The sequence below is a fragment of the Littorina saxatilis genome, linkage group LG9 (assembly GCF_037325665.1).
Source record: "Littorina saxatilis isolate snail1 linkage group LG9, US_GU_Lsax_2.0, whole genome shotgun sequence".
Taxonomy (NCBI): Eukaryota; Metazoa; Mollusca; class Gastropoda; order Littorinimorpha; family Littorinidae; genus Littorina; species Littorina saxatilis.
Window position 1 is genome coordinate 27,691,245 of NC_090253.1, and position 14,681 is coordinate 27,705,925.

General features: G+C 41.6%; 1 protein-coding gene across 1 annotated transcript in view; it reads left to right on the forward strand.

Moving 5' to 3' along the window:
* Positions 1-14,681, forward strand: part of LOC138975764 (piwi-like protein 1) — a 68,462-nt gene that overhangs the window by 37,131 nt on the left and 16,650 nt on the right. Inside the window, exons 4-12 of the mRNA XM_070348515.1 lie at positions 1,242-1,456; positions 3,787-3,911; positions 4,221-4,301; positions 7,397-7,591; positions 8,061-8,172; positions 8,660-8,783; positions 9,353-9,470; positions 9,869-9,995; positions 11,263-11,450. Coding sequence (XP_070204616.1) covers positions 1,242-1,456; positions 3,787-3,911; positions 4,221-4,301; positions 7,397-7,591; positions 8,061-8,172; positions 8,660-8,783; positions 9,353-9,470; positions 9,869-9,995; positions 11,263-11,450 — 1,285 coding nt within the window. The remainder of the gene's footprint in view (positions 1-1,241; positions 1,457-3,786; positions 3,912-4,220; positions 4,302-7,396; positions 7,592-8,060; positions 8,173-8,659; positions 8,784-9,352; positions 9,471-9,868; positions 9,996-11,262; positions 11,451-14,681) is intronic.

Genomic DNA, 14,681 nt, shown 5'->3' on the forward strand with positions numbered 1-14,681 from the left:
AGATAAGTTATGCTGCTCTTTGTGTATGTGTTGGGAGATTTCTGGCTATGGAGGAAAGATAGTAGTCGTGATGTGTGGTCAGGCGGTCGTAGAATGCACGCTCTTGTTTAAAAAGATATACGCTCAGCAGGAGATGAAGCTTTATAATCTTAAGATGGCTATTGCTCTGGCTGTTTTCATTGTCTGCTGACACCCACCGGCCTCGGCTCCCGTCTTCTTGCTGGCTTTGCGGCTGGTGAGATCATTCCTTTTAGTGGATAAGGATATTACGAGGACAACCTTGGCCAGGTGGGTGTCGGCTACAATTAAACAGGCCTATGCATGGGACCTGTCTAGAAGGGGGGGGGGGGGGGGGGGGGGGGGGGGGGGTCGCAGCCTGGCTTTCCCCTCTGCTCTGCCCGAGCTCACGAATCAACGGCCTGGTCTTCTTCCTTGGCCGTTTTACGGTCTCGGAGGTTAGACGACGTCTTACGCACTGCATACTGGCGCTCAGACGATGTTTTTATCAGTCTTTACTTGAGAGACATTGCTGCACTTTGCCAGGATGGTTCAAGGTCCCTCCCTGCCTTGGTGGCAGCGGGGCAATGCCTTTCCAGAACATAAGAGTGAGTTTGAACTTTTTTGATCTTACCCACCACCTTGTTGGAGTTATCTGCTAATCATGTGATTCGGAGTAAGAATATGTAATTTAATCGAAAATTTTTAATTAAATTTTCATTTGATTAATATACTTACCCGAATCACATGGGTAATTCCCTCCCGCCTGCCCCGCTTTATAGTTTCTTAGTATTCTATAAGTCGATTGATGGTTATCACGTGGTAGGCACCAATGGTGACTTAGTTCACCCACTAATGGGAGGCAACCGCGGGTGGCAAGTACCATGGTGCTGTCACTTTTTTAGTTGGGGTTGCTTCCCTTATACTTAGACGGGTAGCTTTTATCAAGACCTAAGCATCTCGAAGTGTGTCAATGCTAATCATGTGATTCGGGTAAGTATATTAATCAAATGAAAATTTAATTAAAATTTTTCGAATATCAGACATAGTTGTAACTAATGTAAAACGACTGACGGGGTTAGTGATTTCTTTTTGTGTGTATTAAATTAAAAATGGGAAATCATAAACTACCAGCAATGTCTCGATCAAGCCAGGTCTGGAGCTTCAGGTATGGTTATGGTTATGGTTTTATGGTTTTTTCCGCTTTGTAGAATGTGTTACTATATTTTCTCTTTACTTTACAGGCACAGCTGGTTCGGAAATAATGTTGAAGGGAAACTTCTTCAAGCTGAACTACGCTCGGGACTGGAGACTGTACCAATACCATGTTGACTACTTGCCACCTGTCGAAAACAAAAAAATGAGAGGTGCGCTGATAGCAAGCCACACCGAAGTACTGGGGGATGTGCGTGCCTTTGACGGAATGATTCTATATCTTCCTCACAAGCTACCAGACAAGGTGTGTGTATTTAAAAAATCATTGCATGGTGAATTTGGGGTCCAGGCTCTTTGTGTGTGTGTGTCATTGTTGCATTCCGTTTTGCATATATTGAACTAGATGATTACCCGCTTCGCCGGGAAGAAGTAGAGCCGAATACCCGGCCGTCGCCGGGGACCCGGCTTTGCCGGGTGTACGCCGGCATCGCCGGCGCACGAAGGAAGGGAGATCTAAAAATAGTAACGTGCAGTGACCTTCTAAATATAGTAACGTACAAACGGGAATATGGATTGACGCCGGCGCACGAAGGGAGATCTAAAAATAGTAACGTGCAGTGAAAAACGAAAATCGGTTCAGCGCTGCGCGCTGAGAGCACGTGTTGAAATATCTCATCGATCAGGTTGTGTCCGGGGTCTCTGTGAATAAGCCCACCAAATTTGAAGCAGATCCATCGAGAACTTTGGCCGTGCATCGCGAAGACACAGACAGACACACACACAGACACAAGTCGTATATATATATGTGGGCGTCTTCAATCTTGGCACGGAGAGTGTGACATTTTGTAATTTAAAGTTGGATTGTCACAAAAATTGGCATAGTAGTCCGTTGTTCTTAATTAAACTGAAACACATACTTTTCAAGAGAAAAAAGCAATATTTTTGGCAGTTAAAAGTCCGTTAAATCTCATTTTTAAGCCGATTTTTGTGAAATTTGGTTAGTAGGTCTGTTGTTTCTAACTGAATATCATAACATACTTTTCAAGACAAAAACCAAAGTTTTGGCAGTTTGAAAAACCGTTAAACCCCATTTTTTCACCGATCTTAGTGAAATTTTGTAGGTAGATCTGTTGTCCCTAACTAAATTTCAATTCAAACTTTTGATGAAGAAAAGTAAACTTTTGTCCGTTAAAAACAGTTAAGGTTTGATATTTTTCTTTGATTTTGACGATGTTTGTTTGATAGGACCACAAACCCTGACTGAATTTAGATATACACCTTTTAAGAAGAAAAACAAACTTTTGTCAGTTAAAACCCGTTATATCTCATTTCTGCACCGATTGTGGTCATCAGACGTTGAGGTTAAGCAGACTGATATTTATAGCCTACTCCAACAGGATCAAGCCTGGTACAGGTTCACAGGCCAAATACCTGAGTGTACCGGCTGAATAACAGTGTACGGGCCGAACAGAAATATGTACGGATGACGTCACGACGAAATTACGTATTGTAATGACGTTCAGCGTTCCATTTCGTCATTTTGAAGAATAAATTGCATTGAATTTGCTTGTCAAAACCAGTAGCCATTTGGTGTGTACCATCTATTTTGAGTTTTGAACAAAATTCAAACAAGCCTTGCAGCATTTCGATTATATTTTTTTTTATTGATTTTACTGAATTTTAAATCGATTTTGTCATTCAAAATTCACTGTTTGGAGAGTAACATGCTTGTGGTGTGTTCTCAGGAGTGTTTTTTCCAAAGTCAAATGTCTCTTGAATCTTTGGGGTATGGCAACATAATGATTTCATAAGAGACATCCATAGTGTGATTCGACTTGCTATTCACAGCACAAAGAAGCCAGTGAAAATGTGAGTTCTTGAGACTATGTGTTATTGAATATGTTAGTGTATGTGCTTTGCTGGCCTTTGATGATTCTACTCTCATATTTTCTTGAAAAATGGATGTACGCGACCGAGTTTTTACCGTGCCTGTTTAGGCGAAATGCCTTGTCATTTATCAACTTTGCTTAGCATCATTTAACTTTCATCCTTTGTGGTATTTTCAACACCTGTATCGCATTTGAAAACTGTGTAATTTTAAAAAACGAGCACTTCAAAGTTGCGTGTTGACCGATGTCACACATTTCCTCGCCATTTTGACTCGCTCATCGGATTACAAAAATATATTATGAATTCACAAGAACAGATTTTTGTAATATTGAACGTTCATTTTATTAGTAAAATGCCTCAGAAGGCAAATGAATAACATTTGGTTCTGTCATATTTGCAGCAATGTGTCCAAACACATCCCCAAAGTTGAACACCTATCAATTTTTGGTCTGTGCTCAGTATCAGAGACGCCCACATATAGATGTTTTAGTTTAGTGCTGTAGGTAAGCAAACACAAACTGCTATCGATTGTTTCAGGGCATGCTTGATCGTCAGCCGTTTAAAATGGTAGCTGATGTGGTTGTGGTTGAGCGGGATGGTCTGCAAACTGGCATCAGTGTTGTGTGTCGTTGACAGTTAGATGGGGCAATTGGTGGGCTACATGGTGATGTTTAGAATTTGTTTTGCAAATTCTTCACATTTCTTGTCATTCTGACATCGTCATTGTCTGTTTCCCTGCCAAAGGTAACAGAGTTGAACTCGTGGCGGAGGCATGACAATGCTGTGATCAAGATCAAGATCGCGCTGACCTGTGAAGTACCTCCTGGCACTACACAGACGTTGCAGGTGATGAACATCATCTGGAGGCGGTAGGTTTTCCTTTTAGCCCGTCTTCTCTCTCCTAAAGATAAGCTTCACAAGTTGTAAGATAACTAGTTTTTGTTAAATACCAAATGATTTGACGATTATGCAATGGTGAAAAGGTTTGTGTCTTTTGCGAGAAGAGTAGATTCTTGGTTAAATGACTGTGCTGTTCCTTTTTATGGTCCTCCTTTCCGTCTTGTCCTTTGTTTTTCCTCTTGTTTCTTCTCATCTGCACTAAGTCGTGATTTTTAATTCATGAACAAAATTGTTCCCAAAGAATTCACTTTTGCGTTGTACTTTTCTTTCACTTTCAGTATACTGGGGATCATGGGCATGACCCAGATCAACCGGCACTATTTCAATCTGAACAACTCCATCAAAGTAGAGAAGCACTTGTAAGTAGTCTGTTAAGAGAAACACAGTTTCAACAGTATTTATTTATATCTCATACTCTTACTATGTGTAAGGAAGTGCATGCATGCTGAATGATAAAAGATTTTGTTTTTTCATGATTCCTAATGCAGTAATAGAATTGAGAATAGGTGAGGCATTTTTATAATAAGTGTCACTTTTGTCTGGAACTTAGTCGAGTGTGTGTTTGCTAAAATCTGCATATTTTTTATTTCTGACCTTAATTATTTTTTATTTGGAAATTGTGAATGTCTGTTGTGTTTTTCTATCATTACTTATTTAATGCAGGGGTGAATATTGGCGCTCGCCCGCTCACCCCCGGCGAGTTCAAATCGTGTTGGGCGGGTTCGAAATTCCTCTAAAATCGCCCGCCTGGTGAGTTCAAATTTCGATGAACACAGTCGATCGGAACGGCCGGCGAACAAAGATCTCGCGCGGTTCGTCTGCTATAATATTGGACGCCATGTTTCTCGCATCTAACGCGACTACCTCCGGAAGTTCCCCACTCGCATTCAAACGTCGTACTGTACACACGCTTGTAAACATGTGGAGATTTATTGACACTGTCACTCCCCCGCCGCAAAAAAACCCAGAGAACAGATGGAAAAAGAGGTAAAAAGAGACACCTGTATGCTCAGCTAATAGCTCCATACTAAAGCTCAATAAGGTGGAGAGAGAGAGAGAGAGAGAGAGAGAGAGAGAGAGAGAGAGAGAGAGAGAGAGAGAAGAGAGAGGTAGAGAGAGAGAGAGAGACAGAGAGAGAGAAGAGAGAGAGAGAGAGAGAGAGAGAGAGAGAGAGAGATATGGGCCTGTGGCTCAAAATCACATGTGTTACATAAATGCATTGCAAGCTAAGGATATAGCTCACATAGCTGAGATTGCTGGACTAAAAAAATTATGTAACCACTGTGTCTTCCGTTACGATCGATGTTTAGGATGTTATGTGCCAGTGAGTTTGTGTGGACTTTCAGTTAACTGTTATTCTTGCAATAGATTGTGATTTGTTACTTGTAGTTATTTATAGTGTTAATGTGTGCCTGACTGCCAGGAGGTAAATTTGTGTTTAGAGATTTAGACCTGCTAGTGATGTAACACCGCGTTATTGACTTTTTAAACTCATTTGTTCAACTTTACTTGTGATCAGAATGTGATACCAGGAGGTAAATTTGTGTTTAGAGATTTAGATGTGCCAAAGATTCTGCAACTTTTTGAGTCACTTGAGAAAAAGTGACTATGTAATCGGTCAGTGTTAGTCTGTCCGTCCGGCCGGCCGGCCGGCTGGCCGTCCGGCCGGCCGTCCGTAGACACCACCTTAACGTTGGACTTTTCTCGGAAACTATCAAAGCGATCGGGCTCATATTTTGTTTAGTCGTGACCTCCAATGACCTCTACACTTTAACGATGGTTTCGTTGACCTTTGACCTTTTTCAAGGTCACAGGTCAGCGTCAAAGGAAAAATTAGACATTTTATATCTTTTCTCGGAAACTATCAAAGCGATCGGGCTCATATTTTGTTTAGTCGTGACCTCCAATGACCTCTACACTTTAACGATGGTTTCGTTGACCTTTGACCTTTTTCAAGGTCACAGGTCAGCGTCAAAGGAAAAATTAGACATTTTATATCTTTGACAAAGTTCATCGGATGTGATTGAAACTTTGTAGGATTATTCTTTACATCAAAGTATTTACATCTGTAGCCTTTTACGAACGTTATCAGAAAAACAAGGGAGATAACTAGCCTTTTCTGTTCGGCAACACACAACTTAACGTTGGGCTTTTCTCGGAAACTATAAAAGTGACCGGGCTCAAATTTTATGGGAACGTGACTCATTGTGTTGTGAATAGCAATTTCTTCCTGTCCATCTGATGCCTCATATAATATTCAGAACTGCGAAAGTGACTCGATCGAGCGTTTGCTCTTCTTGTTAAGACTGGCAATTGCGAGACAGAGTGAAAGTTAATGTGTGATTGTGTGACACTGAGAAAGGGGATGACTTGTGTGTGATTGTTTCCCTTAGCATGTAAATGATTAATGGTATGACTATATATGAGGGTGTGCATTTGACTACTAAGAGTGAGGTTAACTGTGTGACAGTGAGTGGGTGAATGTTGATTTGATAACATGTTTTCTTCATTGAATTGATACTTTACTGTTTGCTTTGTTATTGAACCATAGTGAATAATTAAAGCTTAATAGTTTGTTTATGTCTTGTTTGTTTGTGGCATTTAAAATGAGCATGTGAGCATTGTTTGTATAAATGTAGGTTTTTGAGTCACTTGAGAAAAAGTGACTATGTAATCGGTCAGTGTTAGTCTGTCCGTCCGGCCGGCCGTCCGTAGACACCACCTTAACGTTGGACTTTTCTCGGAAACTATCAAAGCGATCGGGCTCATATTTTGTTTAGTCGTGACCTCCAATGACCTCTACACTTTAACGATGGTTTCTTTGACCTTTTTCAAGGTCACAGGTCAGCGTCAAAGGAAAAATTAGACATTTTATATCTTTGACAAAGTTCATCGGATGTGATTGAAACTTTGTAGGATTATTCTTTACATCAAAGTATTTACATCTGTAGCCTTTTACGAACGTTATCAGAAAAACAAGGGAGATAACTAGCCTTTTCTGTTCGGCAACACACAACTTAACGTTGGGCTTTTCTCGGAAACTATAAAAGTGACCGGGCTCAAATTTTATGTGAACGTGACTCATTGTGTTGTGAATAGCAATTTCTTCCTGTCCATCTGATGCCTCATATAATATTCAGAACTGCGAAAGTGACTCGATCGAGCGTTTGCTCTTCTTGTTGTGTGTTTGTCGCCGCCAACGCGCGATCTACGAGCCGTTGATATGGTTGGAAATCCCGGCTGGTTGGGGGCCGGTTGGAATTTTGGGGGGCCGGTTCAAATTTTGACTTACTGGCCAGAGCAAAAAAAGTTGAGGTACACCTCTGTTAATGTTTATTTAAAAGTTGTGAATGTCAGGGTTTTTTCCCCACGTGTACATCTGTGGAAGCTCTTTCATTGAGCTGTACTTCGGAGCTGGCAAGAGATGTATTATTTGGTTTTTTTTCGTTTTTAGCCTGGAGGTGATCCCAGGTTTCCAGACTTCGATTCTGCAGTACGAGCATGACGTTCTCCTGGAGATCGACATTGCTCACAAGATTCTGCGCATGAAGACTGTGCTGGACGTCATGTACGAGATCTATGGCCGCAACAAGCAGAACTTTCACGCACTTGCTACCAGAGAGGTTGTCGGCACCATCGTCATGACGCTGTACGTGGTTCTTTTGTTTGTGAAAGACATCCAGCTTATTAAATTGACAGTGGCATTGCAGTTGATGGGGAGAAGATAGACTAAAATTGGATTTTTAGGGTTGATTCGTAACTCTAATAGCAAAAATAGTTTTAAGCGGAGAGATAACACATTGGTTGATCTTTTTTATTTGAAAAGCAACCTATGTACCATTAGTAAGTAAAAGTAGTTTTCATCTCATGGAGTACAGGAAAGAGATGGTCTCACTAAGAATTTTTTTAAATCAAAAATTTAATAAAAAAAAAACACGGGAGATTCCATTGTCTAGAAGTGCCTTCCATCAAGTGTGGGGTTCATATCTGACTAAGTTCTTGTACAGCAATTTTTCCTCCTTGTTTGAATGTTTTAATCCTTGTACAGTATTCTTTCCCTTGTGTTGAACGGTGCATGTTGTTTAGCTGCTCTAAAGCATGTGCAAACTGTTGTGTAGGTACAACAACAAGACCTACAGAGTGGATGACATTGACTGGGAGAAGAATCCCACAGACACCTTTGACATGCGTGATGGGGCCCCCAAGTCTTATGTGGACTACTACCATCAGGTGAGACATACCTTGGTTTTGTTCAACATATGTATTGCATGAAAAGGTTTTCGGGGTTGGTTGGGTTTATAACAATCATTTTGACCAGTCAGTTGCACCAAGCCATAGGGCACACTACCTTTGTGCAACGAGCCTACTGCAAATAATTGTTTTCCGTATAATATTTAAGCCAGTTTATGGGGAAAAAATGTTGCTTAGTTTGATATGCTTTTAAAAACTAGACAGGTTTTCAAACATGTGTTAGATGTGATAGCTGAGATAAAAAAAAATATGCCCTGCTGCAGCTTATGCTGTGTGTGATGCTGATGACTGAGAGTTGAGACCATGGGCATGTTTACTTTTCACCACTTCAGTATAGAACACACTTAAAAGGTTCCTTCTTTTATTACCAAGGCATGTTGAACTGTAGCTGAGAGTATCTAAGATGACACGGCGATCCTGATCAGTTCAGTTTGGGGATGTGCTGTAATGTTACTTGTGTCCCTAGCAACACGACAAAGTCATCAGGGATTTGACCCAGCCCCTCCTTGTCAGCAAGCCCAAGAAGCGCGACATTCGTCGAGGACAGGTGGGAATGATCTACCTGGTGCCCGAGTTATGCACCATAACAGGTGAACTTGAAAGACCCTTACATCATAAAAGAATATATTTGAAGACTATATGTGCGATTGTAGACGGTAGCAGTTATGCTTGTTTGGAGTTTAGATGTTGCTTGAAACGTATATAGTCTGGATGTGGGCCGACACTTAAATACAGTCATTAAAGTAGATTTGAAGGTTTTTTTTCGGAATGTAAGACTTTGTTCAGTGAATTGTGTACATTGAATTTAAAAGTATAGCCTTCAGTGGCCTGTAGGGCACACTGTTTGCTGCGTGTCATTACATTGCATAGCCAATTTTGTATGTGTGTGTACCAACATACAATTGTAAGGCTAGAAGGTCCCCCGAAAGCGGCGTCGTGCTGCCTGAATGGCGGAACCGAACGGTCATACTTGGAAAAACCAACTTGTGCAAAATTATGAGTGAACTTGGGAGTTTCAGCCCATGAACAAAGAAGACAGGCTAAGAGGGAGGCAATCAAGTACAAGTTTAAAAGAGCAGTCGGTGGATTGAAAGGATGGGAAAAGGACGTGCTTGGACACAGGCTGAGACTACAATGGCTTTTTGCTTTGTCACTGTAGGTTTGTCGGATGCTAACCGGGCCGACTTCCGTCTGATGAACGATGTTGCGGTCCACACTCGCATTGCTCCTGATGGTCGTGTCAACAAGTTGATGTCCTTCATGAACTCCATCAAGAAGTAAGTACTGTAGGTAAATAATCAGGACAAGGTCATGGTGGTGGTGATTTTCCACGATGGATTTATAAGGCACAATGTTTACACTCCTTGCTTTTAACTCCTTGCTAAAACTTCCCTCCATTGCGATATAACCTTGAACGGATGAAAACGACGTTAAACACCAAAGAAAGAAAGAAAGAAATTTTGAGTAGTGCTGAAGTTCTACATGGACCTGTATCTTTTTAATTGCATTTTTAACTTCAACAAAACATGACACGGCTGGTTGATTTACATGACCAGTTCCAAGCAGATCTTTATCGGGTGAGGGGAGGCGGGTTCCTAGCAGAGATAAAACAGGAACTTGTGAAGGAGAAATCGAGGTAAGAGTGGGCAAGTTATTTGCATGGTTGACTTTGCAGGAACGAACAAGTGGTGAAAGAACTGGCAAAGTGGAACTTGGCGTTTGCACCTGAGCTGGAAAACATCAAGGCGCGCCAGCTGCCACAGGAGGCCATTCTCATGACAGACAGAGGCAAGGATGTTGCAGTAAGTGCTGGCAAGGATAATTTTCAACCTTCTTTCTATGTAACCATGGAATTGAGAAATAGCAAGTAGATGTGGTTGAAAAGTGTGAATGTATCATGGTGTGAGTGTTATCAAGCCTACAACCACTGATGTATTGTTCAAAATAATTTGTGCTGAGTCCTGAGCTGTATCTCAAGTTTTATTCTCTCAGCAACCTTGTTAAAAATGAATAACAAAAGTGATAATGCTTTAGAACTGCAGATTTCTCACATCAGAAGTAATACTGCCATCATTTTTTGTATGTTCAGGATAACAGGTCTGCCTACCGTTACGGAATTTCCGTATTTGTCCCTGAAATCAATACATTTTATCAAGTGTTCCGGAAAATACGGATGTTCAAAATGCGTCCCGGAAACTCAAAAAAATTCCAAACACGCTCACAACAGTGTGAGCGAGAGAGATTGCCTGGTTTGCCGAAGTCACAGCTGAGAAATGACGTAGGCGGGTTCCGACTATTGCTGAGCAGCTTTTTGTAGCTAATACGCATGCGCGTCAACTTCTTGCAAGAAGATAAGGTCGAAGAAAAGATGGCGTCAATGTTCCAACACTTGCCAATGGTCATGCTGTCAATCCTCACCATTCCACGCTCTTCAGCACACTGCGAGAGGATTTTCTCGGTGGTCCGCAAGAACAAGACAGATTTTAGAGGCAGCATGGCAAAAGACACTCTCGAAGCACTTGTTGTCGCCAAGTCGAGACCCGGTGAAGCTCTGGATAGAGTTTACACCAACAAGGAGCTCAAAGACATGAAGAGTGCCTATTACAGGTCCCTTCAGGCCAGCTCCAAATGAATGCAGTAACACCACCAAACCTTGTACAAAATGTAAATATTGTAAGTTTGAATTTCATTTTTTCAGTGACATTTACAGTGACAATGTTCAAGTTTGGCAAGATGATTTGAAGGCAATGTTAGGGTAAAATGACCCCAGATTGCACCAATTGTGTCCTTTTGGCAAAAAAAAATGTCCGGAGGGGCATGCCCCCGGACCCCCTAGCCGGCTCGCTTACGCTTCGACTTCTTTTAATCTTCAACAGAACTTTGTCCCTGAAGCTTCACTTGGAGGGTAGGCAGACCTGGGATAATGGCAAGTGCTCTAGAACTCTGAATTTATCATACCACTGATCCTGCTATCATTCTTAGTACGCTTGGGGAAAGTGACAGTTCCCCAAAACACATGACGACTGTAAATTTGCTCCCATGGGGCTAATGATGACGTTCTTGTCTCAGCTGACGTACAGGCAGGACGAGGCTGACTGGTCGCGTGACATGCGCGGCAAGAAGATGAGGCTGGCGGTGGACCTGGGCACCTGGCTGGTGGTGTTCCCCAGGGAATGCGCGGCGGCAGCCAGGGACTTGGTGTCCACCCTCTCGCAGGTGGGCCCGCCCATGGGCATGAGGATCAACCAGCCCACCATGTAAGGACACGTCTTATACCCACTGTTTTCCTATGCAGCGCAACTATTTTTATATGCGAAACATTTTCTAGCAAGTGTTTGCCTATGCAGTGCATAGTTATTTCATGTGAAGATTTTTGCACCAAATGTCGGCCTGTACAGTGTCACTATTTTTATTTGCAAAAAATCTTACAACCAGCTATTTTCAGGGGTGGGATTTCTTCCGTCCCATGAAGAATTTTGGATAAAAAAAACCCAAAACTTTTTTTGTTAATCCCTGGCAGCTGTTGTTTATAGAAGGTCAACTACCTTTCACCAATACCAAATTGTAGGGAGCAGCAATGTCATGTCATCCTGGCGAATGTGGCATCTTAGTTGCTATCTATTTGAAAACTCTACTCACCCACAACTTTATAGACCCCCCGCGGGTTAGGGGGAAGAATTTACCCGATGCTCCCCAGCATGTCGTAAGAGGCGACTAACGGATTCTGTTTCTCCTTTTACCCTTGTTAAGTGTTTCTTGTATAGAATATAGTCAATTTTTGTCAAGATTTTAGTCAAGCAGTATGTAAGAAATGTTTAGTCCTTTGTACTGGAAACTTGCATTCTCCCAGTAAGGTAATATATTGTACTACGTTGCAAGCCCCTGGAGCAAATTTTTGATTAGTGCTTTTGTGAACAAGAAACAATTGACAAGTGGCTCTATCCCATCTCCCCCCTTTCCCTGTCGCGATATAACCTTCGTGGTTGAAAACGACGTTAAACACCAAATAAAGAAAGAAAGATGCAGGGATTCAAAGACCCTTCAGTGGTGTGGTAGAAAAATTTTGCATTCCTAATCTGTGAACCAGTGGTATTTACCTTCTGGTACATTGAGTCCTTTAGAAAGTTTTCAAGTAAAACACTTAATTTAAACATATTTCTCTTTTAATTCAAGCTATGATTCAACAATAATTTTAGAATATAACTCCTGAAATGATGAATTGAAAAGCAGCATCAGAAGACTATAGCATTATAATAAATAATAATAACGGGCATTTATAAAGCGCCTTATCAGAAGTTCAAAGCGCGTGACAACAATACATGTATACAAAAATCATACAATCACTGTCAGATTCAAACAACACATCATGCACATCTCACATCCCCAGACAATCCGTAATGTTGTTGGAACAAGTGAGTTTTCAAATTGGACTTAAAAGATGAAATGGATGGAGAGTGACGTAATTGAAAGGGGAGTGAATTCCATAACTGAGGTCCATAATACGAAAACGTGCGGAAGCCATGAGCCTTGCGTTTAAAGCGACCTTGACGGAGAAGTCGAGCATCATCAGAAGAACGAAGGGTGCGAGAGGGAGTGTAGAGGGAGACCAGTTCAGAAAGATAGGCAGGTGCCGATTCAGAGATGATATTGTAGCAGAAGCAGGCAGCTTTATACCTAATACGTTCAGATACAGGAAGCCAGTGAAGTTCTTTCATGAGAGGAGTGCAGGGTTGTCGATGCTGTGCTCTGAAAATGAGACGTGCAGCAGAGTGTTGTACTTTTTGCAAGGGTTGGAGAGTGGAGTCAGGGCAGCCTATGAGAAGGGAGTTGCAGTAATCTAATCTGGACAGAATGCAGGATGTAACGAGAGTTTTAGTGGCATCAACAGTCTTCTTTTCCACATCCTTATTTCTCTGCACCCCGCATGTCGTATGAGGCGACTAACGGATTCTGTTTCTCCTTTTACCCTTGTTAAGTGGTTCTTGTATAGAATATAGTCAATGTTTGTAAAGATTTTAGTCAAGCAGTATGTAAGAAATGTTTAGTCCTTTGTACTGGAAACTTGCATTCTCCCAGTAAGGTCATATATTGTACTATGTTGCAAGCCCCTGGAGCAATTTTTTGATTAGTGCTTTTGTGAACAAGAAACACTTACCAAAGTGGCTCTATCCCATCTTCCCCCCCTCCCCCCCCCCCCCCCCTTCCCCTATCCCATCTCCCCCCTTTCCCTCGTCGCGATATAACCTTCGTGGTTGAAAACGACGTTAAACACCAAATAAAGAAAGAAAGAAAGTCATTTTGAGCGGGCTGAGACTAGTTGGCAGTCGTGTCCCTGTAAGTATAGGCTACATGCAGACAGACAGATCTAGATCTAGTGTCTCGCTTTCTTGCACAGTTTCACCTATGCTTACTGTGTGTGGGTGTGTATGTGTGACGGAGTGATTGAGTTTGTGTTACTGTTTGTCGATTTCTTACGTGAGCCTTGAAGGCTTCGCCTCTTGTTGATTTTGTGCATTCCCCCCCCAAAAGTGTGCTGTTTTCTGTTTTAAAGCCAGGAGAGGCTCAAATAGCAACTCTTGAATTGCTAAAAATTCACTTTCAGCTGGTTAGTTACAAATACTTTCAAGTTTACAAGATTTTTGACTCACACGCGAAGCAAAAGTGAGTATGTACTCACCCGAGTCGGCCGGCCGGCCGGAAAACTTTAACGTTGAATATTTCTTGGACACTATTCAGTCTATCAGTACCAAATTTGGCAAGATGGTGTATGATAAGGCCCCAAAAAACATACATAGCATCTTGACCTTGCATCAAGGTCAAGGTCGCAGGGGCCATAAATGTTGTCTAAAAAACAGCTGTTTTTCTCATTTTTCCCATTTTCTCTGAAGTTTTTGAGATTCAATACCTCACCTATATATGATATATAGGGCAAAGTAAGCCCCATCTTTTGATACCAGTTTGGTTTACCTTGCTTCAAGGTCAAGGTCACAGGAGCTCTTCAAAGTTGGATTGTATACATATTTTGAAGTGACCTTGACCCTGAACTATGGAAGATAACTGTTTCAAACTTAAACATTATGTGGGGCACATGTTATGCTTTCATCATGAGACACATTTGGTCACATATGATCAAGGTCAAGGTCACTTTGACCCTTATGAAATGTGACCAAAATAAGGTAGTGAACCACTAAAAGTGACCATATCTCATGGTAGAAAGAGCCAATAAGCACCATTGTACTTCCTATGTCTTGAATTAACAGCTTTGTGTTGCATGACCTTGGGTCAAGGTCACATATATTTTGGTAGGAAAAATGTGTAAAGCAGTTCTTAGTGTATGTCATTGCTAGGTTTAGTTATTTGACCTTGACCGTCAAGGTCATGTCAAGGTCAAGCATGTGAGTCGTATGGGCTTTGCCCTTCTTGTTTACTTTTGTACATCTCCAATTTAAAGATTTTGTTTTAGCTTATAGGAGCTTCTAAAAACCCTT